Source organism: Meleagris gallopavo, chromosome 17, assembly GCF_000146605.3.
Source record: "Meleagris gallopavo isolate NT-WF06-2002-E0010 breed Aviagen turkey brand Nicholas breeding stock chromosome 17, Turkey_5.1, whole genome shotgun sequence".
Taxonomy (NCBI): domain Eukaryota; kingdom Metazoa; phylum Chordata; class Aves; order Galliformes; family Phasianidae; genus Meleagris; species Meleagris gallopavo.
In genome coordinates this window covers 107,275-131,382 of record NC_015027.2, presented here as the reverse complement: position 1 = coordinate 131,382, position 24,108 = coordinate 107,275, and the positions used below count along the sequence as shown (strand labels likewise).

The window sequence follows — 24,108 nt, the reverse complement described above, 5'->3', positions numbered from 1 at the left end:
ACTAAAGGGAAGTCTCCCATTCCCCAGACCCTCTCACTAACGTCCAGGGTGTGGGATTCCTGCAGGAGAGCCTTTTCACTGAAGACGGAAGTAAAGAAGGCATTCAGTATCTCTGCCTTCTCAGCATCCCCCGTTACCAGGACCCCCCCCTCACTTAGTAAGGGGCCCACATTCTCTCTAGTTTTCCTTTTGCTGTTAACATACTTGAAGAAGCCTTTTTTATTATCTTTTATCAGATAAAACAGTAGAAACAGTAATGACTCAACTTGACATCTGGATTAGAGTAGTATGGTACTTAGTACCTCATTATGTAAAGTTTACAGGTTACCTTGAAAGATATATTGAACTTAAACTGACAGCTGTATCATGCATGTGTTAAATTGTACATTGATTTGGACGAGGAGAACTTAAAACTGCAACTTTTGAAATAGACTTGTTTTGCAGAAAATAGAACAATTGAAAGGTACTGAATAATTAGTGAATTTGCTGCATTTCTTTTATTACTTCCAAAAATATTCAGCTGACTTTTTCATTTTACTGTAGTGTATATACAAAGTGTGTGCCTCTTTGCTTACAAGTGTCACTATTTAGCTGACCTAACAAGAAGAGATTGGGAGGAAATCAGAAACTAATAAATCAAAGAAACGATCAAGCATAAGAGTTAGTGGAAACACATTTGTTCTACTCACAAATCATGCAAAACTTAATAGCTTCAGAAGCATCTGTACCAGTCATGCACAGAACAGCATAGTTTTCTTGTGGTCAAATTCTGGAAACTTAATTTTCTCATCTATGTTAAATAATTAACTGCTTAAATCTTTAGTGTACTTAGAATATCTCTGCATGCAGATCAGTTGGAAAAAAATAGCTTATAGCTCAGTATTAACAAGATCTTTTAAAAAGTGAAAACTACATTAGAGGGTGCCCTCATCATAAAGGTCGAATTTGGTTTTAAGCATTTAACTTGTAATGGAAATAAAGACGATTACTTTCTGATTGTAATGCAGTAGCAGTGTTTAAATTTTGCTTCTAGCATTGTTAGAGAATACTTGGACTTGAGCAGTTGTAAATAATTTTTTCTAACTCAAGGTTTTGAAGGAGAGGAAATCCTGGTAGTATCCATTTAGAACAATATGCTTTCTACTGCTTTGACTTCTTACGGTCAATCTCTCCTTTGACAGATGAGATGTCTTCTGGATTAAGCCGTCTGAAAAACCTTGCTCTTGGTCTGCAGACAGAAATAGAGGAGCAAGATGATATGCTGGATCGGCTAACCAAAAAAGTAGAGATTCTGGACATCGGTATTAAAAGCACTGATAAAAAAATCCGACAACTTTAAAGATCTAACAAATTTTTGTCCAGCATTAGTTCTTCTCAGTTGTCTTTTCTCCGCAGATCTCTTTAAAAAGAAAAACAATCTTGGATGATATATATATATATATTTTTTTTTTTTTCCCCTGTTAGGCTACTGATTTTGTTGACATTAAAAATGTAGCATAATACCTTAAATTTCTTTCCAGTGTACATGGGAAAAGTGCATTTTGAGCAAAATCTCTCAGTACTGTTAATTTTTGTGTATTACTGTGCATTGGGTACATGGAGGAGTCCAGAATCTACAAAGTTTCAGTATCCCTGGCCTGAAAGCTGTGATGAGAAAATTAGCTGCATTTTGCCTTTTTAGTTCCGGGAGGGGCAGGGAGAACAGAATGTATTCCTTTGTTCAGATCAAGCATTGCAAGTTCTGTTTACCTACAGCTATTTTATATGTTGAAAAAATGCCAATTTCCAGCTGTACAAATAATTCTGAAATCACTGCCTTCTGGCATTCTTGGGGCTTAAGGAGCTAACTGTTCAATGGAAGGCGTAAAAGGTAAACTATCAACAGTGTAATGCAAGAATGATAAAATCCTGTGGTTGTTTTTGTTCCTAAGATGACTTTTTCCAATGAGCAGTGGTATTTATAGTGGATCACTGGATACTATCAGCTTTATGCTATTTTCAGTAAAAATCAGTAAGGGTATGTTATGGTTTGCAAGAAATGTTGATTGGCAAGTGCCCAAAAAGTTTGGGTAACAAAGTCACAATTTATGCATATGTACTTCCTAAGATTCCTATGTAGCAATTGTCACCATCTGCTCTTTTCTGCCCTTTCTCAACTTAGTTATGTAGGTGGTTAGTTTCCATTTTTAGAAATGGAGAGTTGTTCTGCTACTATGCAAACAGGTGATAGGAAGTCATTCCTTAATTTAATATTTATTTCAGATAGAGGTGATTCAGGAGCGAGCAGATGCTGTGTTCTCCTTGAACACACCTTGAGTTTTTAAGAAGCTCAACTATGATGCACATACTCCTGTATTAGCTTTAGCAGATACAAAAAGTTCCCGTAGATGAAGAAAAGTTCAAGTTTTGAGTCTTCCAGATACAAGTTGGGTCTTCTATTTCATTTTATTCATTTGTAAATACAGCTGTGGAATAACTACACTTCTGCTCCAACCTGAAGACGTGACAATGAGAACTAGATGTCTCTCTTGAAAACAAGTAATTTCAGTCTGGAGAGAACCTGTGTCAGTATTGCAATACTTGCTATCAAAACTGACAGTGAAAGGCCAAGAAGAGAGTCACTTCGTGCTGATGCAATATTCTCTTAGTTAATATCACTAAGGTGTTTAGGACTACCAAGCTTGTATCTTTCATGAGTATCACATTCATACTTTTTTTTTTTTTAAAGGGAATGCCTTACATTGACTTGCTATAAAGTTCACCCAACAGGCTAAAGAGACCTAAGAAAACTTGACCATTTCTTGACTTACTATATCTCTGGGGAATTCAACTCTAAAGACAATCACAAAAAACCCCAAAACCACACACTTCTAAAGCATAGCGTTATGAAAAGTACATGATAGAGTTGTGAATTAGATGGAAGGTGTGCTTCTGTTTCTCCTAATCTTGCTACTATCGTTAATTTAGTCCCTAAAAAAGATAACGCTTGCAGAGACTTAAAACTGCATGAGCTTTTGAGCATGAAAAGCATTATTTGCTTTCACTTTAAGATATCATTTATACTAATATGAAGTTTTGAAAAAAATTAATGTCAATGTTATGATCCCCCTTCTTGGTCAATGTCATAATTAATTTTCTTTAACTGTTAGAATAGTCATGAATTATATGATCTAATGCCTTGAGAAGGTTTAGAGATTTACTATACTAGTCATTAGTTATCAAAATCTGTTAAGCATGTCAGTGAAGAAATATTGCAATTATGATTGTATTTGTACTGATTACATATTTTACTCACTCCCTGTTTCATTAATAGGGTATAAAGAATGGTTTTTTTACTTATTCCAGTGCTGATTAACAGAAACATTTGCATCTTAAAAAGGATTTGTAATATCTGTCAAGAACATAAGATATTCAACAACAACAAAAAACCACCACAGTAAATAACTCAGTGTAGGTTGAAATCTGCCCCCGCTTATATGCAGATATTTCAAAATTAAGTTTTTTTTTTCCAAAGTCAGACTTCAGTAACTTGGATGTAGATTGAGGTTTTTTCCCCCCACTAAGTTTGGGTTAGTGGAGGAAAAGTGTAGCTAGAAGATCTTGTTGTATTACATGAAATAAATGCAGAGCTTGATTCCCAACTAAAATTTTAGTTTATTTAACTGAATGTTGTCTTAACAATATGTTGTCTTTTTGAAGTAAGCTCTTTGGTTTTTTTTTTTTAGTTTAAGTTAATTTACAGAATGAACTCAATTGTTTTGGTCAACAGCTTAGTTGTATCAGCATTACTAAATGTTTTGCACATCCTGAATGTCTTTGGCCTTGAAAACACAGGTAAAGAAGGGGAATAAAAAGAAATTTTTAAAATCCCTATTTCTGCTTTGAGAGCCTTATAATCCAAGCAGACTAAAATCTCCAACATGCAGAGGTTATACAGAAGTCTGACTTCTCATGTCTTTAACAATTTAATTCATCGTCTCTGTAACACGTTGTAATGCTATAAGGTGATGGGGAAAGCACAGCAACAATAGCAGGGTGACAAAGTCTTTAGCTGTAGCAAATGAGAACAAGCCTAAATGCAGCAGCAGCAGACAAAGGAGAAGGAAAACAAAAAACAACAACAAAAAAATAGCTGCTTACCTTTTGAAGGCTTCAGGAAGGAAAAAATCTCCAGCAAAATACCCTTGCCTCCACTGCCAACCCTTAAATGAGGCCTGGGAATGGGTGGATCCTGGCTCCAACTCCTCAGGTCACTCAGGTACATTGTATGCACCTGAGCTCCTCTGGGCTGACCCTGCTTTCCCATCAGGTGATCTATCACTGCTTCAAACTGTGACTTATCATGTGCACTATGTGTCATTATTTTCTTGCTACTTAGGCTTTTCTGTTCTATTTATTAATTTTGTTTTGTTTAATAGCCTTTTTTAAATGATTGCTTCACATGTTGAGTTTTCTTTCTTACGGGAAAAAATGTTGATGGGAATTATTAATATTTATTTGCTACTAACTGAATTACCTTTCTCAACTTTCATGTTTTATGTTTTCTGTTGATTTACATGAAGAAACAACAGTATTTTGTATGTGTGATATTTTTTTCTCATTAGAGTCACTTTTGCTCCTGTGGGAAGGTGGAAATTCCAAGGTAGGAAAAAAAAGCACCGTGATCTTTGCCTTTCCAAGAAATGTCACCTTATATATGTAATGACAGACTTTCTGTAACTTTTTGTACTCTTTTCTGTAATGAAGTACAATTTTATTTCTTTTTGGATACTGTTGAAAAACTTACTTTGTATGAAGTATAGGACTTTCAGAAGACTCAAGTGCTAACTTGATAAATTGTTTTGTCTATACGTTTGTGTTGGCATATGAAGTTGATGTTCTTGCAGCAAAATAGCTCTAATCAGTATTATTCCTATTGGCTTCAGTAGAAGCCTAATACTAAGGTCAGAGTAAGAGAGGAAAACATTATTTTCAGTCTACTTTGTAAAAGGATACATATTGTTTCTCAGAAAGTTTGCTAATAAATTTTGAAGAGTTGTTAAACACTGGGAACTAGCATACACTTTCTAACGTAATAAGATATATGCTAAAAACAGGAAGGAGGAAAAAAAAAGTGGGAATAGTCAGATATGTTTACTAGTTTCCTCTGTGTGTATGATTTGAAGTTGCTTGAGTGTTGAATTAAATACTGTAACAAATTATGCATAGCTGTATTTTAGTCCGTGCTACGAAGATGTGTTGCTGCGCCTGAACTCTTGTCTTACCGAAATTACTCAGACACTGTTCTGTGCCCTGTCAGGGTGCACGAAGTGTGCTATCCAACACTTCAAGGAGAACCTACTGCCTTTATTTGGGTTATATGTAAATGCTCTCTATGTGAATCTGGTCTTTTCCCGAAGAAGGTTTTACAGTTGTTGGTGGTGTTTGTTGTTGCTTTGATTTCTAATATGCGAAATTTATCTGAAATATTTTGCTGCCTAATAGCTTTTCTGAAGTGATGTTGTTTGATAAATGGTGAAATAGATAATACAACCTCTACCTTCTGAACCAATAGACCTTTATAGGCATTTTTAGAAGCATAGCTTTTTTTTTTTTTAAACAAGACTTTATGTCTATACCACCCAGGTATATCACTTGCTTTTTCTTTTCTTTAAATGTTAAAATGGACTGCAATTTAGAAGATTGAATTAAACAAGTACTGAGTGGTAAGCTGGTTAATAAAGATGTTTATTGTTAATAGAGGGATTTTGCATTTATTTCCCTTATTTTATTTTTATTTAATTACAACTTCAAATAATTCCTTCCCGTAGTAAGATCTATTAAATTCCTCAACATTTTCTGTAAATTTTGAGTCAAAATGGAAATTAGTTTGGAGCTGGTGGGTTTTGCTTTCTGAGCATAAAAAGACGGTATTACGTTTTACTTGACTCTTGAGTAGATTTTCTTAGATAGTGAAAGTAGAATGCAGATAAGCATTCATTTATGTAAAGCCTTTACTTGCAAAGAGGAAATAATCTGAGATGTTACTTCAGGAGTAATCTAGCTATAGTTCCTGGTATTATCAAGGATAAATAGTATGCATGAAGACGACAATTAGGATAGGAATAAGACAAATAATTGTACCATCTTGAAAACTTAAAAGCAACAGGTATGTAATATTCCTGTATGGTCCCAAATTTTGTGATGGCAAAAGTCTTCAAAATGTCCTGGTGTTTAGCTGGGTTCTTACCTGTTTATGAGGTCAGGAACTTGGCTTCTGTGTTGTTTATTATAAAAAACAAAGTTTAATTTTTGCTGAAGTAGTGACGCAGAGATTCAGAAGTGCTACTGCAGAATCTCTGAAAAGGGAATCTTTATGCTGGGCAGGCTGGCAGACTCTTAAAATTCAGAGAACTGTTTTGCTGCCTCTGCAGTTTCTCCAACAAACAGGAACTAAGAGCTGTTCCTTTTATGCACCTTTTTAGTTGCATACAGAAATCTCTAAGTCAAGAGTACAGTTGAGAATGGTAGAGAATGGTGTAGGGAAGTGAATACTGAATCTTCGCCAAGAATATTATTATCTTTTGTTACTTGCATGGAGAATCAGTTTCTGAGACTTAGAAGATGGTGCTTCACACTGAAGTGTTTCTACCTGATCCACGTAGAACTTTTTCAAGTATGTACAGATGGAAAGGGCCTGTGCTTCTGTCTGATGTTTTTTGTTCCTCTTTCCCCTACTTCTGAAAAGTGTTTTTTTTTTAAGCAGGAAGTCCCACAGTTTGCATTTTCTTTTGCTAGGTGATTGGACGGTTTGTTGCTTTCAAATAAATATATCCCTGAAATGGGAAAGTAAGAACAACTGCCCTGGGGTCCTGAACTAAAGGGCTGATAACTCTTGAAAGAAAACAGAGGTGCCCTCAGAATAAGTGGAGTGCCAAATTAGGAAGATCTCTGGATCCCAGGCTGGGTTTTCTAAGTACAGTGACTTTGGAATCCTGTCTCAGCTATTCTAGATGGATTGTGACTTCATTGTTGGCAAGACTGTACCAGGCATCTTCAGGGATAGGATATTTTCCCTCCTGAACAGGACTCTTCTCTGGTGGAGCAACCAGTGTTTCTTTTGGTGCATCACTATGATATGTTACTGGGCCTAGGATCTTCTGAAGTTCTTCTTTCAAGGGTGATGAAGACAAACTGCTACTTTGGCTGAGATAGGTGACCCATCGTGCCGCTGTTTGTGCTTGGACCAACCGTCTTAGAAAGGTGGTTCAGATCTTTCACCCACTCCTGAATCAGCAGAGTGGTCTTAACTAAAACTTCAGCCATTTGAGTTATTGGCTCTACTTCCTGCAATGCCGAATATGCAGCCAATAGCTGTTTTTCAATCACACTGTATCTTTCTTCTGCTCCGTGCCAGACCTGAGACCATAAACCAATGGGGGTCCAAACAGAACTCTGGCGTTGCCACAGGCCCCAACCAAAGCCGTCTTGAGTGATGTGAACATCCAACTCGGCTGGGAGGGTAGGATCAAATATACCCAATGCCTGGGCTTATTTAACTGCCAGTTTTGCCCATTGGAAAGCATCCTGTTCTGTTTTCCCCCAATCCGATAGCTGCCCCTTTTTTGTGAGTCTATACAGTGGCCTTAGCAGCTGCGCTAGGTGAGGTATAAAGGAACACCAATAACCCAATACACCTAGAAACTCTTGCAGCTGCTTCGATGTTGTTGGGACTGGAAACGCCTGAACCTTTTCGATGACAGCACTGGGCAGTACTTTGGTCTTTCCTGACCAAACCACACCCAGGAATTTTACAGACAGGCCCGGACCTTGCACCTTTTGGGGATTTATAGCCCATCCCCTCTGTTGGAAATAGGCGGTTAATGAATCTGCCGCCTGCCCATCCAGCAAGTCAGATGTCAGCAGGAGATCATCAATATAATGATGTAGGTTAACATCATCAGGTTTTTTCTAATCAGCCAGGTCACGCGCCACTAGATTGTGACGATACGTTGGTGAATGCACGTACCCCTGTGGCAGGACCTGAAAGGTCCACTGCCTGCCTCCCCACATAAACGCAAACTGATCTTGTGATTCCTAAGCAACTGCGATACTGAAGAATGATTTGCTAAATCTAGGACACAATGATAGGTTTTTATCTCCCTACTCAATGTGCCCACTAGGGAGGCAATATTGGGTACAGCCACATGAATAGGCGGCATGACCTTATTTAATTCTCTGTAATCTACCATCATTCTCCACGTGCCATCCGACATTCACACTGGCCATATGGGGGAATTATATGGGCTGTGGGCAGGTCTTACAATGCCCACTTTTTCTAATTCCTGCACTGTTTTCGAAATTTTATCCTGCCCACCCGGGAGTCTGTACTGTCTCACATCAGTAATCCGGCGTGGTTTTGGCTGGCAAATTGGCCCATGTTTTGCATGGCCTCTTAATATTGCCTGCACCGCCCAGATACCAATACATCTCTGTCGAAGTCTGAGCTCTCCCATGGTTGCCTGGAGAGCCAGACCACATAGAATATCTACGCCCAAGACATATTCCTGGACTGGGGCATTCACCAAAACACTTTGTCCTGTACTTCTTTTGTTTTCTGAGTCATGACAGGACACACTTCTAGTGGATCTGTCAAAACCAGAGATCCGAGATCTAATTTAGATGTTTTATTTTCCTAATCAGCAAAGTCTGTTGATTCAGGAGCCTGGTCATTGCTTATTGAAATGTTATGAACTTGACCTATTGGAAGATGCAGAATTGGTTTCTTCCCTGTTAATATGCCAAGTTCCTGCTCTAACTTTTCAATACAGTCTTTCAAAAGTTGGTTTTCGTTCTCTAAAGTATCATTCCTCATTTCCACATGATTTAAAGCATTTAATAGTGGCTGTGGTCATGCTACTGTGGAAGCAGCTAACTGTCTTTCTTTTGTGATCAGTATATCTTTGCTAAGTCCCTGAAAGTTATCTGCCATGCGATATGGGGAGATACTTCCCATAACACGTAAGGGACCCCATTTTTCAATGATAATGGAAAGTTCATAATAGGGAGATCCCACAAATCCTGGGATCTACCCTGGAATCTAAGGGGGTAACGTTCTCCCCCTTGACCCATTTAAAGAAATTCCGTAGGAAGGACATAATGTAAAGTTAATATATTTGGCCTGCCTGGCTCACTGAGAGTACAATTAGTGAATATACTGATGTTATGGTATAGTAGTATACAATTAAAGAACATATCGATGTTAAGGTATAACAGAGAGCTTGGCTACAATGTTGTTACACCAAATCAGGAAACAGAAATTATAGGTACACTCACCTGTATCCTGGGCTTGTGTGGGAAACTCACTCCAGTAGAGCAGATCTCCAGAGAGATCCTTCCCCACTGGCAGTCAGCTCTTAAATGGCTCTAGGAGAGGTGCAGCCAGGCTCCACCCCTTCCTGCAGCACAGGAGAATTGCCTTCACCTGTGCTCCCGTGGCTGACTCACTGCTCGCCTCAGGTGATCAATCAGAGGTTCAGGCCGTGATTCAGCAGCCCCATACACCTGCTTTACAAATGAGGGTTTGAGGTACAGCATTGAGGTCTTATTCCCCTTTCAAGGTACCGTGTGTTCTGCTGGGTTTACAGTGGCAGCCTGCAAGAAGCCTGAGGGCTTCATGAGTGACTAAATGAGATAAGATGAGCAACTCAACGAAGGCAACTTTTCACCATGATGTATATAGTGGGACATCACTTATTTCCTGGTATCATTAGACACCAGCAGCTAGTGGCAAGGACAGAACTGTGGGGTTTGGGCATATTAGAATGCAAGGAGCTAAGTCCTTAATTCAAAAGTGAACTTAAATATAGACATATTTTTGTGTTGTTGAGAATCATATTAAAACCATTTAATTCCTTCCATTGTTATGGTTAGGCACATACTTTGTGCCTATGGTAGAAATACTTTTTGAGTCAGTCCTACCATGTTAATGATCTTCACGAATCTCTAGGGGTGTCTGCTTCCTTGGGTCTCGCGTGTCAGGATGTAAAGGTAAGTACTGAAAGAACAATTTTCATTTACTATATGAGAAAACTATTAATTCCAATTTATCCTTCCATGTATCAGTGATAAATTACGGAATTGATAACATTTGGAAATATTTTTTAAGCCTCTACAACCTTTTACATGCCTGTTCAGAACTACTTAAAATGAATGTTCTTAAGGAAAGGAACTTCTGATGACAGTCTCAGATGCTCTGTGATTTATTTATTCAATTATTCATAGGCCATGTAGTATAAATATATAATTTATTTCTATTTTGACTTTCATCAACTGTTCTGCTATTTTAGTACCTCTGCTGTAGTATGAAAGAAGTATGAAGACTGGAAGGTTGCTGGGTAAAAGAAAAGTCTCTGTGAACAGCCAGAAAGGATGATATGTAGAACTAGTGGAAAGAAGAATCAAAGGTGATGTTGAGATAGGCTCAATATTGTCTATTTTCCATTCCCATCAGACATATCAACATAAACAGCTGCTACTTTATGAAGTTTCTGAAGTGAATTCTGCTGCTTTAAATAACTGTATTCTACAGGAAACAGATGGATTATGAGTTCTGTGAGCAGACTTCCAGGAAACATCTTGGTCTTTGGGAACATGTCCATGCTGATGCTCATCATACCCTCCTGGCACAAGGGAGAGAATAAAAGGCTTGTTTTTCCTGCTGCTGTATTTATATGATTCAGACAAGAGCTGGAAGGCTGGATTAGGATTAGGGTTGCAATCCAAATACACCTGAAAATGATACCACAATGTCATATGTAACTATGAAAGGAGACTAGAGAGGAAGTGTTGTCTGAGATAAGCAGTTTTGTTGCTTCATAACTCATCAGTTGAGGAGACAACATACTAATCCAAGCAAGTCAGAGAACCCTGACTAACCACAGCAGGACCATGCCACTCACTTGCCAGAGTCCTAGTATCACCAGCAAGTGCAGCTGCATTGTTTTTGAAAAGAGCAGTTGGACAGGGAAGGGACAGACCATTCCAGAATGTTCAACTTTATATTACAAATGATGGATTCAGTCTGTGTTTTGTGTTTTAATCCTATGGCCTGTATTTTGATATCGTTGGCCTCTGTTTTGATATCATTGGTTGAACACAGAATTTCCAGTCTTTTAGCAACAATTTGTTCTCTTGCTTTGTGAATGAGTATGATCAGTCACAGTCCAGATAGAATCATAGAATTTCTCAGGTTGGAAAAGATGAAACCAAGCTCCTGTTTGCAGGCACAAACTTGGCAATATCTGTTAACTGAATATACTTCTTGCATCGGGCAACACAGTGTATGTTATCTCAGTGACATTCTGGGCTGGGAAAAAAGCATGTAGATATTTAACGATCTTCAGAAGGGCACACAAAAATTGTGGTTCTTTCATTTATTTAGCTCTCACATTCCAGCATAACCGAAGAAACAAAAGAAGAGTTGCTTATTATTATTAGCAATCTATGTTTCATAAAATGACAATAGATAGAAATGCACAAGGACTTTGGATTTGCTCTGATAATGCAAACTTACTTGATCCAGTGTCCACACCAAGTTCTGGTTGAATTTCGGCAAATGATTTGCAGATAGCGAGTATGAAAGGGGGAGAACTCTGACACTTATTTAGTTCCTGGATGCAGTATTTTTTAGTGCAGAAAGAGGGTGACAAATAAAAGCCACTGCATATCTGGACCTCCACACATTCTTTTGAAATTAATGCTTCATCTAGTCATATTACTCTATGATGAACACCAAACATCTGCAAATTATGGCAACAAAATATAATAAATATATGTTTCAACTAGTACTTTGTATGTTTTCACCTTTTTTTTTCTTTTCATTTTTTAAAGATATCTATGTGGGATAGCATATTTTGCTGAAATTGGTATTGCTTTTATAGGCCTTTTTGTAGGCCTATAGAAAAAGCAGAAAGTACCAAACAACTTTTTTTTTTTTAAATCTGGGCAGATCTTCCTAAAAGATATGCATCTCTAAGAAGATTAACTATACTCTAAAAAGACAGGATTACAAATTCCCTTTCTTATTTGCTAAGGCTGCCTCTGCATAAGAGTTTTTTCCCTTTGCTTAGTAAGCCTGATACCAGAAGTATCAGTTACACTGAAAGCACTGGCATAAAGGGGCACAGCTGTCTTAATCACTGTGTCATCTAAATTTATTCTGGTGGCAGTTAGCAAGAAATGGTTACATATTGCTTCTGTTAGCACTGGTAGGAATATTTTTAAAGGTGGTTTAGACATTCTGTTCTGATGACTTTGTGTAAATCTGTGTAAATCCTACACTCTATTCTATGTTGGTAGTCTTGCCAGTTATTTTTCTCAAAAATCTGGAAGGTAGCAAATGTGTATGGCTGTTGAACCTCTCTGGGGAACATCTGTGTTTGTGTCTTGAAAATGTTACTTAAGACTGAAGTTCCAGAGAAGCCAGTCTATTACTTTTAGGTTGTATATATCACGAAGAACTATGAAGTGCAGAGAACTCCTATTGAAATCTGTTCCACAAACAATTCTCGACTGAGCAAGATGAGAGTAAGAAAACTAGTGATTTCATCTTCGGCTTCTTGTAATCCTACAAGGTAACAGGAGAGGTAAAAAGAAAGGTGGGTGGGTGCTCTGTTACCTAAGATAGCATTACACGGTCTACTAAGAACCTGTTTTTGAAGAGAGCGAACTTGAGAAAATAATGCTGTTTTCAGGAGGAGGTCGGGGATTTCTGAACCTATTTGTCTCTAAAGTTAATGCAGAAAAATGTACAGGTTTCTACAAAAGCAGGAATTTGGGCATAAAGTGAACAAAGCATTTCCTTAAATTAATGCAAAAGAGTACAAGTATTGATCAAAGATTTTATTTTCCATGATTTGGGTGCGTTTTTTTTCACAGATTTACCAGCTAGTCTGTCTAACTAAAAGTCTCCATTCTTTGGCTGCCTAATTCTCATGAAACTTGCAGAAATCTATTATCTTTGAGTCTATTCCTCTCCATCAGATGGCTGAATTTGGCCAGTGGTCTGAAAACTTGCTATGATGAAGAAGAGGAAACAGGAAAACATAGTGAAAGCATAGCCATAATTGACTTGTCTGCTTCTGGGGATGAGGGGGAATTCATAACTTATATTTTTAGCAAATGTTTCTTTCCAGGATTAATTGCAGAGGAAGAATATTGTAACGGTCCTAAGAAAATGAAAAGTCTGTTTACCATCTGCATGTTTTACTACTATAAAATATAATTAGGTTTCTGCTTTTCTTGGCTTTATTCAGTTTCCTGGAAAATAGAATTATGTTAAGAAAACGAACACTGAAGTTTCCTTGTCAAGGATCTATTTTGAAGTAAGTTGCTAAAAGGCCCTAACAGTCAACATAGTCAGTACTTCCTAATTCACTTTATTGATCTGTGATTGGAAAACACTGGCTCACTAAATCTCACTGTAAGGTAGAGGTAATAACCAAAGACCTCTTTAGACCATTTCCAGCCTTTTATTCCAATAGTTTATGCATGCTTACTAGTTATTCTGCTGAAAGGCATTTAACCACTATGCCCATTTAGACTAAGATTCTATTTTGTCTACTTATAATACAGTTAGGTTTCTGTCATTCCAGAACTAGTGAAATTAGTGATAGAAACACATTTGATTTATATTAGTTACCACCTTTCTTTTCACTGGTTGTATTTTCTAACGTATAATCTCTGTCCATTTCATGGATATATTACCCGAGAAAATTCTGTAAAGGAATTCAGCTTTAAAAAAGTTTTGCATAGCAAGCAGCCCTGACCCCTCTGTCTCGATTTTGAAGATGGATGTTGATTCTCACACCCTTTCTTCTGCTTTCCATCACTGACCAGTAGACCTCTGTTTTTACAAGGCTAAGATGAAGCTGCAACTTCAGCTGCCCAATATATTACCATGCAAGCGATTCAGCATCTGCATTGCAAACCCTAGAGAATGCACATGTCCAGAGAAGAACCAAATGATGATGTTAAGACACAGGGAGCATAAATGTCGGTGTTCTACGCAGAGAGAGACAGAAATGGCTTCTTTAAATGAAAACATTTCCTGAAGGAAAGACAGGCATACTGTTTGCAAGTCACAAGTGAATTATCATCATGGCATTAGCTCTGTGGGAAATCTGAAGACCCCCAGCCTGCACTGCTATTACCCATCAACACTTCTATACATTTTTACATAAAATACCATCAGAATTCATCATCTCCAGCTTAGCTTTCCATGCATAGGGAATACAGGATGGGACTTCATATACCAACCTATAAATTCATGAAATGACCTTTATGAAGAAAGTGTCAGTAGCAAATCCACCATAAAATATTTCCTTTCAGTGCTGTGTGTAAAAACTTGTATCTCTGCCAGAGAATAAACTAGAAGGAATTTGAGCATGAAACATTCACCTACTAAACAGCGCTGCAGCAAAATCCTTATTTCAGATTACTTTTTGAAAAATGCTGCACTTACTGTTTCTACCAACCTGCTGCCAGAAATGTGCACAATGACAGGTAAAAACCACAGAATGTATCCATAGCCTCAAACTGCTTGGTACAATCTGGAGTTATGCATTCAATTTTTATAACAACAACAGATGGGGAAAGAGGAGTGGAATTCCAAGGGAAAAGGACTGGAATTTTATGCTACAATGGAGAATGACTACAGGACGCATACAAGGAGTCAATTCTGGATAAGAGAAAATGAGAGGAGACTGTTATTGACCCAGCAGCAAGGAGCTTGTTGGAAGGAGAGAGGATAGGCTCCAGGAGACAAGCAGGAAAATGTCTGAGGAGTGAGAGTGTGGTTTGAAAATCAAGGAGTACAATTCCAAACCAGATCCTACAGCAAACAGGGCAGTTAGTGAGCGCCTTGAGATGCATGAAACATCAATTTTTCTTAGTGAGATCAAATCAGGTCTTCTGGAGTTTTTCTGCTGTCTTTGCTGTTCTGCCACATCTTCATGCTATGACTGCTGACACAGCATTCCTAAGATTTGCTTTCACCTGTTAGGCAAAATATTGTCACTCGGACTGTTCCAGTCAGCATATGACTGGAAACAGATGTGCATCAAATCCTGCTTTTGCTGTCATGCTGAATGGTTTGATCAGCAACAAGAATGTGCAGGTCCAGCCTGCAGACTCCTTACTGCTTGAGGCTTTGTTCCCAAATCACAAGCTCTGCTATCAATGAGTGGGTAGCCTCTCGTGTAGGCTAAGATACATGTTAGTGCTGGGAACTGTTTGTTTGTTTACTTACAAAAATTAAAGTAGCCAAGCATTTGCAAATTGAACTCTTCTGTAGTTAAACTGTTAATTGAATCGATGTTGTGGAGCAAGACTTCAAGAAGAACATTTTAAGAGAAACACATTTTGTTTTTCCATGAGACTAATTCTGTGGAAAGAAGACTAGGAACATGCACAACACACATAATGTATTTCCACTTAAGTAAGAGTCCTTTCAAGGCTAAAATGCAGCATTTCTCAGGCCAGTTCTCAAAGTCTGAAAAGGAACATCAGGCTGCTATTCATAGGAGGAGCTAGAAAACCAAACCTCTGGGGCAAAAAAAAAAGAAAAGAAAAGAAAAAAAAAGAGAGAGATAAACATTTACTAGGACCTTTTCCATTTTGTTGTGAAAGGATTACTAGAGATTATGCCCTTGGCTGCTAAGTGCTGTAGTTCTGTCTTTTATAAGAAAGCAAGAAAGGTGTTAGCTAATCAGGGTGGTACTAGCACAACATACAGATAGAGACCTGAGACCCTTTATATTTTCTTTTTATAGAGTTCAAACTGTTGGAGAAATGCCTTACATAAGGCCAGCAGTGCTTTTCAGTTGAGGCATTCCAAACTAAATGGAGTAAACAAGGTTGGAAGGCTCAGCTAAAACACTCATACGTTCAGCTAGCTGTAGAGAGGTCAACTTAATTAGCTATGGAAGAACAGCCATTTGCAAAGTGGAGAAAAAAAATAGCAAAATATTTTTGATTTGTGTCGAAATTTCAAACACTATCAACAAATGTTTCAGAGCTGATCAGGCTTCAAACAAGTCAACCTTTGCGATCAGCAAAGTAAGATGTTAAAAGAACAGATCTTTAAACACAGAACTGGATGGAGAAGGCAAAAATGAGGAGGAAAACATGAGTGGACAATAGAGTGCCAAAAATGCATATACAAAGTAAGATGCCATTTTTTTATCATGAAAAGAATGGGACGCTGTAATTAGCAGGATTTGGCCAGTGGGCACGTGTATGGGAACTGTTGAGTCCTGGCCTGAACTACTGATTGAGCACCTGGGGAAAGGACCCGCTCAGCCCTGTGAGCACAGATGAAGGCAATTCAGCTATGTGACCTTATGAAGAAAAAAAACAAAAAACCCTGTCTCCACCTTGGCTCGATTTTTCCTCGGTGCCTACCACCAGCGAGGGACATAGAAAGTGGACTTCCTGAGGGATTTGGCTGTACAGAACCATAGAATTATTAAGGTTGGAAAACACCCCTAAGGTCATCAAGTCCAACTGTCAAAGCACGCACAAATATCTCAGTGCTAAACCTCCATGTTTCATGAACACCTTCCAAGGATGGTGACTCTAACACCTCCCTGTGCAACAGGGACACATTACCACTCCTTCTGAGAAGCATTTCCTAATTCTTCCTTCAGCGGCACCTCTGTGCCTTCTGCTCAGGGCTTCCCCAGCACCTGCAGCCCTCCAGGCTCCCCTTTAGGCTGCATGGGGCACCCCCCATTTGATGGGTCGCCTGCCTATGGGAATCAAGGTTTTAAATATCAGAAAGCTCTGATTTACGGCTTGCATCTGACCCCTCACTCCTCAGTTACTCAACAACTTTCCAATTCACGATGTTATCTCGTGGAAAGATCTGTGTTTCCACTTCAAAGCTCAGCGGCGGGGCTCCACGACACATCCGATAGCCGTCCTTCAGCTCCTGTCAGCCCCTCGCCCTTTTGGTCAGCCTCGGCGGACGGCGCTGAGGGCAGAGCAACGCCGTTATCGGCCCCTGCCTCGAACGGGAGCCTCCGCACCACCGACGGGGAGAGGAGTCAACAGCACAGACCCCCACCTGCTTCCGCCGTATGGAGCTGGGTCACGGGGCGCTGCGGAAGAATATCCACTTTGAAAATTTGGCACGGAGGAGTCCCCTGTCCTCGCAGTCATTTCCCCGCTGCTCAGCGGGAGTCATGTGGGATGGAAAGGCGGCGATGGGCTGAGGGGCAGGCTGGAGGCTGGGGGTGAGTAGCGGAAGAGGGGGCGCGGCGGAACGGGACTATTTGAGAAGACCCTGGCGGAGTTTGTGAGGAGCGGAGTGATCCCACCACCGGAGTGAGCGGCTCCGCGAGGCAGAAAAGGGCGGCGGGGCGCGTTCTCTGTGAGGATACCGCGCCTGCGTCACTCTTCCCCTCCATCTCTTCCCCCCTCCCCTTCTCCCGCTCTCTCTCCCCCCACGCTTCTCCTCGCCGTGTGTGGGGTGCAGCGGTGCCCTCTCACCCGCTTTATTTCCATCTCTTGTTCCTCGCGCCCGTCCCCGAGGAGTTCTCCCTCAGCCATGGCTCAGATCTTGCCTATTCGCTTCCAGGAGCACTTCCAGGTGAGCTCAAGGGGAGAGGGAACACGGGCTGGGGGCTGTTCCCTTCTGTCTCCCCGGGTGCCTCGGAGGGGGGCGGCCGCGGCCTAGTCCGGGCTATGGGGAGCGTGCGGTGCGGGACCGCGGGGCGCAGCGCCCCCATCCACCGCCGGGCGCGATTTGTGCAGAGTCACTCGGGGCCGCTCCGGGAAGGGAGAGTGGCTCCCCAGGCTTTTGAGGGAGCCGTCGCCTCTCGGGGTGTACGAGATTTACTCTTCTCCGCAGCGACCGTCAGTCTCCGGTTTCGGGGAGCCGTGTGGCTGCGGGTTGGGGGTCGAGGGCCCAGAGGGCCTCTGCCTCCCTTCCAAACACAACGATATGGAAAAGAAAGAAAGCCCTTCTTCAGAATGACACAGTTCTGTTCCTTATGGTCTATGACTAGAATCAGTGGTGGAAGAGGTCCATCACTAATGGGTGTCATGCAGCCAAGCCGGTTTCTCTGTTCCTTCGTAACCCGGTGCTAAGGAAGGGTTGGAAACGGAGTGGGAGAACAGCAGCCAGTGAGCATGCAGTGTAAGGCAGGAATTAAAGGAATTTGCTAAATGAATGAGGGAACAGGAAGTGGAGTTGGCAAGTCATCTTGCTGTCTCTGCACAGCCTCCTTCTGTCAAATCTGTCTTCCATCTCAAAATATGAACTGTAGACCCATCCTCTGGGAGACTTGGTAGTGCTGCAGGCCTTGCAGCTCCTTTTTGGGGAGTGATTTCGAGTGACTGTGAGGACTGCCTTGGTCATTCTGGGAGGAGACCAAGGCTGGAAAAAAATGATTGGGCAGTGAGTTCCAGAAATATCTGCTCTGTGCCAGTGGGAGCACACACCTGCCTACTCTCTGGAGATGAGAGTTTAATATAGTGAAGAATTACTCCTCCCCCCTTAACCCTATAGGATAGCAGTGATTGCTGTAATACAGTTAATTCATGGTAGCTACAGGGCAGCTGTCTGAGTAAGAAAGTAAAGGATCAGAACATTTTTAATGTCAGACTCTTCTTAGGAAGAAGCATTTGGTTCTCACAACTTAAAGCTAGCAGGTGTCACTGATCCTGTTGGTTGTTTTTGGCTGTGCAGTGATGATAAGTGGATGTTATGCTTGATGTTATAGGTGCAGTGTCCTGCTTTGCATGTTATCTGACTGTTTCTGAGGGCTAGTTCTGTCTTGCATCACTGTCCGTGTGAGCACTAGAGCACTTCTGGTTTGAGTCGGGGGCTACTAACTTCCCCAGGGAGTCCTACTGAAGTCATGCTATTTTTTGCCACCACCTGCTTTTGCTCCTATGTGTTATGATATTACTGGGAGGACTGAGCCTATGCTGGAGGAGACCGCACAGGGGAGTGTGGGAAACCCTAGGACCATGCCAGTGTGTGGGATTGTTCTGTGGGATTCACTCCTCCCTGCTCCCCTTCTACTCCCTTAGTCTGAGAGCAGTGGCTCCCAAGCAGTGTTCCACACTAGGAAACTGAGGTTAATGACTGGGACAGGAATTCATCAGTCTCCTTAATGTTACTTCAGCACCTGTCTTTACATGACAGGTGAAATGGGGAGGGAGATGAGAAGAAATGTGGGAGCTGGTAGTGTTTGTTCTGGCTGGATATCTCAAGTATGGTTTTATCAACTCTAACTTACATTATGTCTCCACTCTAGATGTGTTAACTCTTTGCTCCTTGTTGTTGTCCAGTAGGAAGTTTTCTTATGACAAGAATAGGCCTTCACTCCTGTTCATAATGCTTCGTTATCATCCAGATTAATCTTTTTTTTTTCTTCTCATATTTCTTCCAAGGAATTGGTTTGGCTACAGTTAAATTCTCATATTTGAAGTGAGTAGTATGACAGATCTACTACTCTACTTTATGATGTTAAATCAAAAATAGCTTCTTATAACTGCCGTGTATCAGTGATTCTATATGAATTTGTTCTGCATCTTAATTCAAACTGTAGTTCTTATCTGTAGATATAAGTATTTCTGTAAGTAGCTAGAGTAGCTGTTAACTCTACTCATTTTCAAATTTGGCCTGGTGCTTATTTCACTTATACTAGGTCTTCTCTATACTCGGAGAAAAGGAGAAGTGAAGTAATGCAGAAAGTGGTTTTCAGGGAAGCTAAACAAGTGGTGCTAAGTACTGAACTCTCCCAGTCTCTATCTGGATAAACAAATGTGGGGGAAAAAACCCTGTGATTTTGGTTCACATAAAATTGAAGGACTATTAGGTAGACTGCTTACATTCCTTGTGCAGCTTGTTTTGTTTTATGTTGATCATTTTGCTAACTAAACTGTACCTCCAAGGCTGTGAAGGAGTAATGACGGCTAGTCACAGTGTGTGTGAAATTAGAAGTTATTACAGCTTGCACCTTCAACCCTGGTATGAGCTTATGAGCAGACAGTAGCTACTGTAAGAGATACAGATCTTTAAGGTCTTTTCCAACCTGAGCAATTCTATGATTCTATGAATGGCATTGCCATAAAAGACTAAATATGCTGGCAAACTGACTGGGACTGACATTACTGGACTTCAGTGAACAAAATGTTCTTGATCTGAAATTGAACTTTCCTTTTACTTAGTCATAGGCTTGTTCTTAAAAGCTTAATTTCATCACCTTTTGATTTTTTTTTTCTAGCTCTCACTAGTAAAAAATCTCAGCTAGCTCTGTAGAGAAAACAACAGTTATGCAAAGTCTTGGGTTTCTTGGCTCTTTGTTCTGTAGATGGACAGGCACAATGATCAGTAGGCAGGTTTCTGCTTTCTCTGGAGTGACTAATTCTTTTAATTAGTTTGAGATCTCCTCTTAAGGATTACTGCCTATTGTGCAGTAGGCATGATTGAGCTGAGCTGTAATGGATTTCCAAAGTGCTTTGGCTAGACATATGTGAATGTTAAAGCATTCAGGATGTTTCCAGCTGTAAATAACTTATTGGACTTGTTCAGAAGGTAGACCTATATCATGGTGACTCAGCTATTTAGTGTTGAGGAGACCATATTTGCTCAAAGAATTGGGAAGTACCCTGTGTGTGGTAGAGACACTCTTTGGACAGATGATCTGATCGCCATCATTGACATACAGGAATGGGTTTGTATAGGGAATGGTTCTTTTTTTTTTAAAAAAAAACAAAAGTGTAATTACAGCTATAACTAATCCTGTGGTCTTGTATGTTTCAGCTGATGTGTACATCCTTGATGTCCCTTGCCTGCCAAGATGGGGAGCAACAACAGGAGGGCTGGTAGTGGGGACAGGATATCCAATGGCTATATACAGTTCCTTATTGGGCATGTTGTTTTAACTTTAGATAGCTATGCAAGCTACATAAGTGCTCTGAGAAACTACTACCATGTTCTTAGTTTGCTTTAAATGATACGTTCTTACAGAGCTGCTAGGAGGTAGTGCTTAATATTTAGACACCCATAGCCTCTGTACAAGCCTTGCTCTTTTGTAGTGGGATTGAAACAACTGTTAATTGAAACCTCTGAAAAGTGTTTCCGTTAGAGCTGAGTGGCACTAAGCTGGAGTGGGATATTTTCTGGACCCCATCAAGTTTTGTGAGCTCCAGCATTTAACTGGTGATATGTCCCAAGTATTTGGAGATAGTACTGAGCACAGTACGTTAGTCTTAAGAACTTACCACTAGAGAAAGGGGTTTAGCTCAAAGACTTTGTGTCAGTGTCTGAGTTGGTCTTTGCTGGCTTGGTCTAGATCACTGTTTTTCTGCAGAAAGAGGGTTGCACTAGAAAGCCCAGTGCTTATTAAAATTCTCGTATACAAGCATCAGTAAACTGGAATGGGAAAAGATCATTAAACTTCAGATGAATAGTCACATTTCATCCTACCTGTGGCATTTAAATAATATATCGCTGGCTAATTTTTTTTATCATTACAGGGGTTATCAGTATCTTAACATTCTTAAAATTGTTTGATAGGCAATATTAGATGTATTATCTGGGTCATTCAGCCTGATAGTGAAGAAGCAACGCTGGCTAAATATTCCTCTCTTACAGTTGTAGAGAGTATCTGCTCCTGTTCTTATGTGTAGTCATAAGGAATATGCTTGTTGAACTCTTCCATGGAGCACATGCCCTCTGATATGGATGCTTACTGTTGCACTGATGGAAGTAAATCTTAAGTGCTTTCAAATTGCTAAAATAGGAAGCTTTTTTTATTAACTGAGGGAGTAATTACATGACCATCCTTTAGGAAGTAGTAATATTTCTGCCTTAAGAAGTTTACTGACTAGCCTAATAAGAGGATGGCAGCAATAGTCATGCACCATGTATAGTTAATTTCTGAAACTTTCTGTAGATGTTATGGCAGTTAGAACTGGAAGTTATGCCAGAATTTGAGGCAAAAACTTATTTCTTAGTAAAGATACCTTAAGTATTATGGTTCTTCAGTAGGGACCAGATTTTGCAGGGAATAAGCTTGGGCTTAAAGCTGAACTTGAACTAGACTAACACCTCAAGAGTCTCACTGTACAGAGTGTCAAGTGGCTGTCATGAGGAGAGTGTCAAGCTGAAGCACAGTGTCTGAGAAGAGGCATTGCAGAGGCTGTGCTTCTACTTCAGTGCTCTGAGTTAGGGCTAATTAAATCAAGACAAGCTTGGCTATCCTATGGTTAAATCACTTGTGATGCTTCACTTTATCAGTCTTTCACAACAGGTTATATTTTGGTAGGTGAACTGATTTCATGCCCAGCACTGAAGAGTGAATGCATAATTTTCAGTGAGTGGATGTTTTCAAGGCTAGAGCATATAATCAGGAACACTGAATCTAAGGAACTGCTCCTTATCCTCCTTGTTCAGGGTCATAGATGACTTGGCTACAACTTATGTGTTTATTGGGTAACAAACTTTCATATTACATGAATATTAATATGGAGACGTTTTACCTTATTGATACAGAAGCCTGTAATAGCTACATGCTCTCTGGACAGTTCTAGAAGCTCTAGTTACAAGTTGCTTCTGATACTTTAGTGTCTAAACTTTGATAACCTTTTGGCATGAATGGCACCTACTTCTGTGTACTAGCTTGTACAGAAGTATGTACCTATAAACTGAGGAGACAGCTGAATGAGTCTTGATTATTGTGCTGATGTTTGTTCCTCCTCCAGATTCCATCTTACACATGCATACATTTAGCTTGTATTGCATTACTGAAGCTTATGTATGTCAAGATTAGCAACTACTAAGCTGAATAGCTATTCTTTAGTAAGCTGAAGAGAAAACTATTCCTGAGGTCTTTCTTGGGTGTGGCTCCAATGCAGTGCTGCATTTCTAAGTATCTCAGTTACATACCCAATTTATGGGTTAGTGAGTAGCTTTACATAAGCTGCAACAAACCATGGTCAGTTTGGGACCTGTATGGGGCTGCTGAATCATGGCCTGAACCTCTGATTGACCACCTGAGGCGAGCAGTGAGTCAGCCACGGGAGCACAGGTGAAGGCAGTTCTCCTGTGCTGCAGGAAGGGGTTGGAGCCTGGCTGCACCTCTCCTAGAGCCATTTAAGAGCTGACTGCCAGTGGGGAAGGATCTCTCTGGAGATCTGCTCCACCGGAGTCTATTTTGCGAACCCAGGATAGGGTGAGTGTCTTTCTTTTCCTACTCCAGTATAATAATTACATCAGCCGAGCTCCTGGATATACTATACCATCTATATATTCATTGATTGTACACTGTACCATCTGTATTCATTGTTGTACAGGACCTAAAGGCCCCTGACTGAAGAATGATTCTGGGATGGAACAAAATATTGACTGTTTTAAGAGAACTGATATTTGTGGCTGTCGCCGCAAATATCTTGTTTTGTAGAGAGAGCCGACTGTGGTAGTTTATCTTCTTTTTGTAAAGACTTGTTTTGCAAACAGGTGTTCTACCTGGGCTCTGTATTATGCGTTGACTGCATGGGTACAGCATGCAATGGAACAAACCCTGCAGATCCCGGAGAGAATCAAAGCAGGAGAGTGACTGCAGAGGGGATAAAAGGCAAAGTGCCCTTTGAAGCAGGGGACGCCCTGCTGGTGCTGCCTATAGCATCCACTGCCAGCATGGTCTTCCTCTCTCCTTTCAGTGGTTTGCTGTCTCTTAAGGGTCAGAAAGTAATAGTGCACCTGCTGAGGGAGGTTCTGCTTCCTGCTTGCAAGGATTATCTAAAAATGAATGCGTGAGTGTGTATGTGTGTATATGTTGATTAAAACTTGTAACCTTCTGTGCTGCTCTGAGTCCATAGCTTGCTTGCCTCTGCTCCTGAGAAATCCTGTCTCAGATTCAAATGTACCCTGAAACAATCAGCCAGATCACAGAATCACAGAATTGTAGGGGTTGGAAGGGACCTCTAGCGATCATCGAGACCAACCCCCCTGCCAAAGCAGGTTCCCTACACCAGGTCGCACAGGTAGGCGTCCAGGCGAGACTTGAATATCTCCAGAGAAGGAGACTCCACAACCTCCCTGGGCAGCCT

At 40.4% G+C, this 24,108-nt stretch overlaps 2 protein-coding genes across 5 annotated transcripts in view; both read left to right on the top strand.

The window, feature by feature from the left end:
- Positions 1-5,741, top strand: part of SNAP29 (synaptosome associated protein 29) — a 9,192-nt gene extending 3,451 nt beyond the window's left edge. Inside the window, exon 5 of the mRNA XM_010719950.2 lies at positions 1,182-5,741. Within this exon, the coding sequence (XP_010718252.1) occupies positions 1,182-1,339 (158 nt within the window). The 3' untranslated portion in view covers positions 1,340-5,741. The remainder of the gene's footprint in view (positions 1-1,181) is intronic.
- An 11,137-nt stretch (positions 5,742-16,878) lies between these two features.
- The window catches only part of LOC100542338 (clathrin heavy chain 1), a 41,025-nt gene continuing 33,795 nt past the window's right edge, over positions 16,879-24,108 (top strand). Inside the window, exon 1 of one of the 4 annotated variants that reach the window (XM_010719946.3) lies at positions 16,879-17,632. In XM_010719946.3, coding sequence (XP_010718248.1) covers positions 17,591-17,632 — 42 coding nt within the window. In that variant the 5' untranslated portion in view covers positions 16,879-17,590. The remainder of the gene's footprint in view (positions 17,633-24,108) is intronic. The other 3 variants (XM_010719947.3, XM_010719948.3, XM_003210844.4) reach the window with 3 other exon arrangements.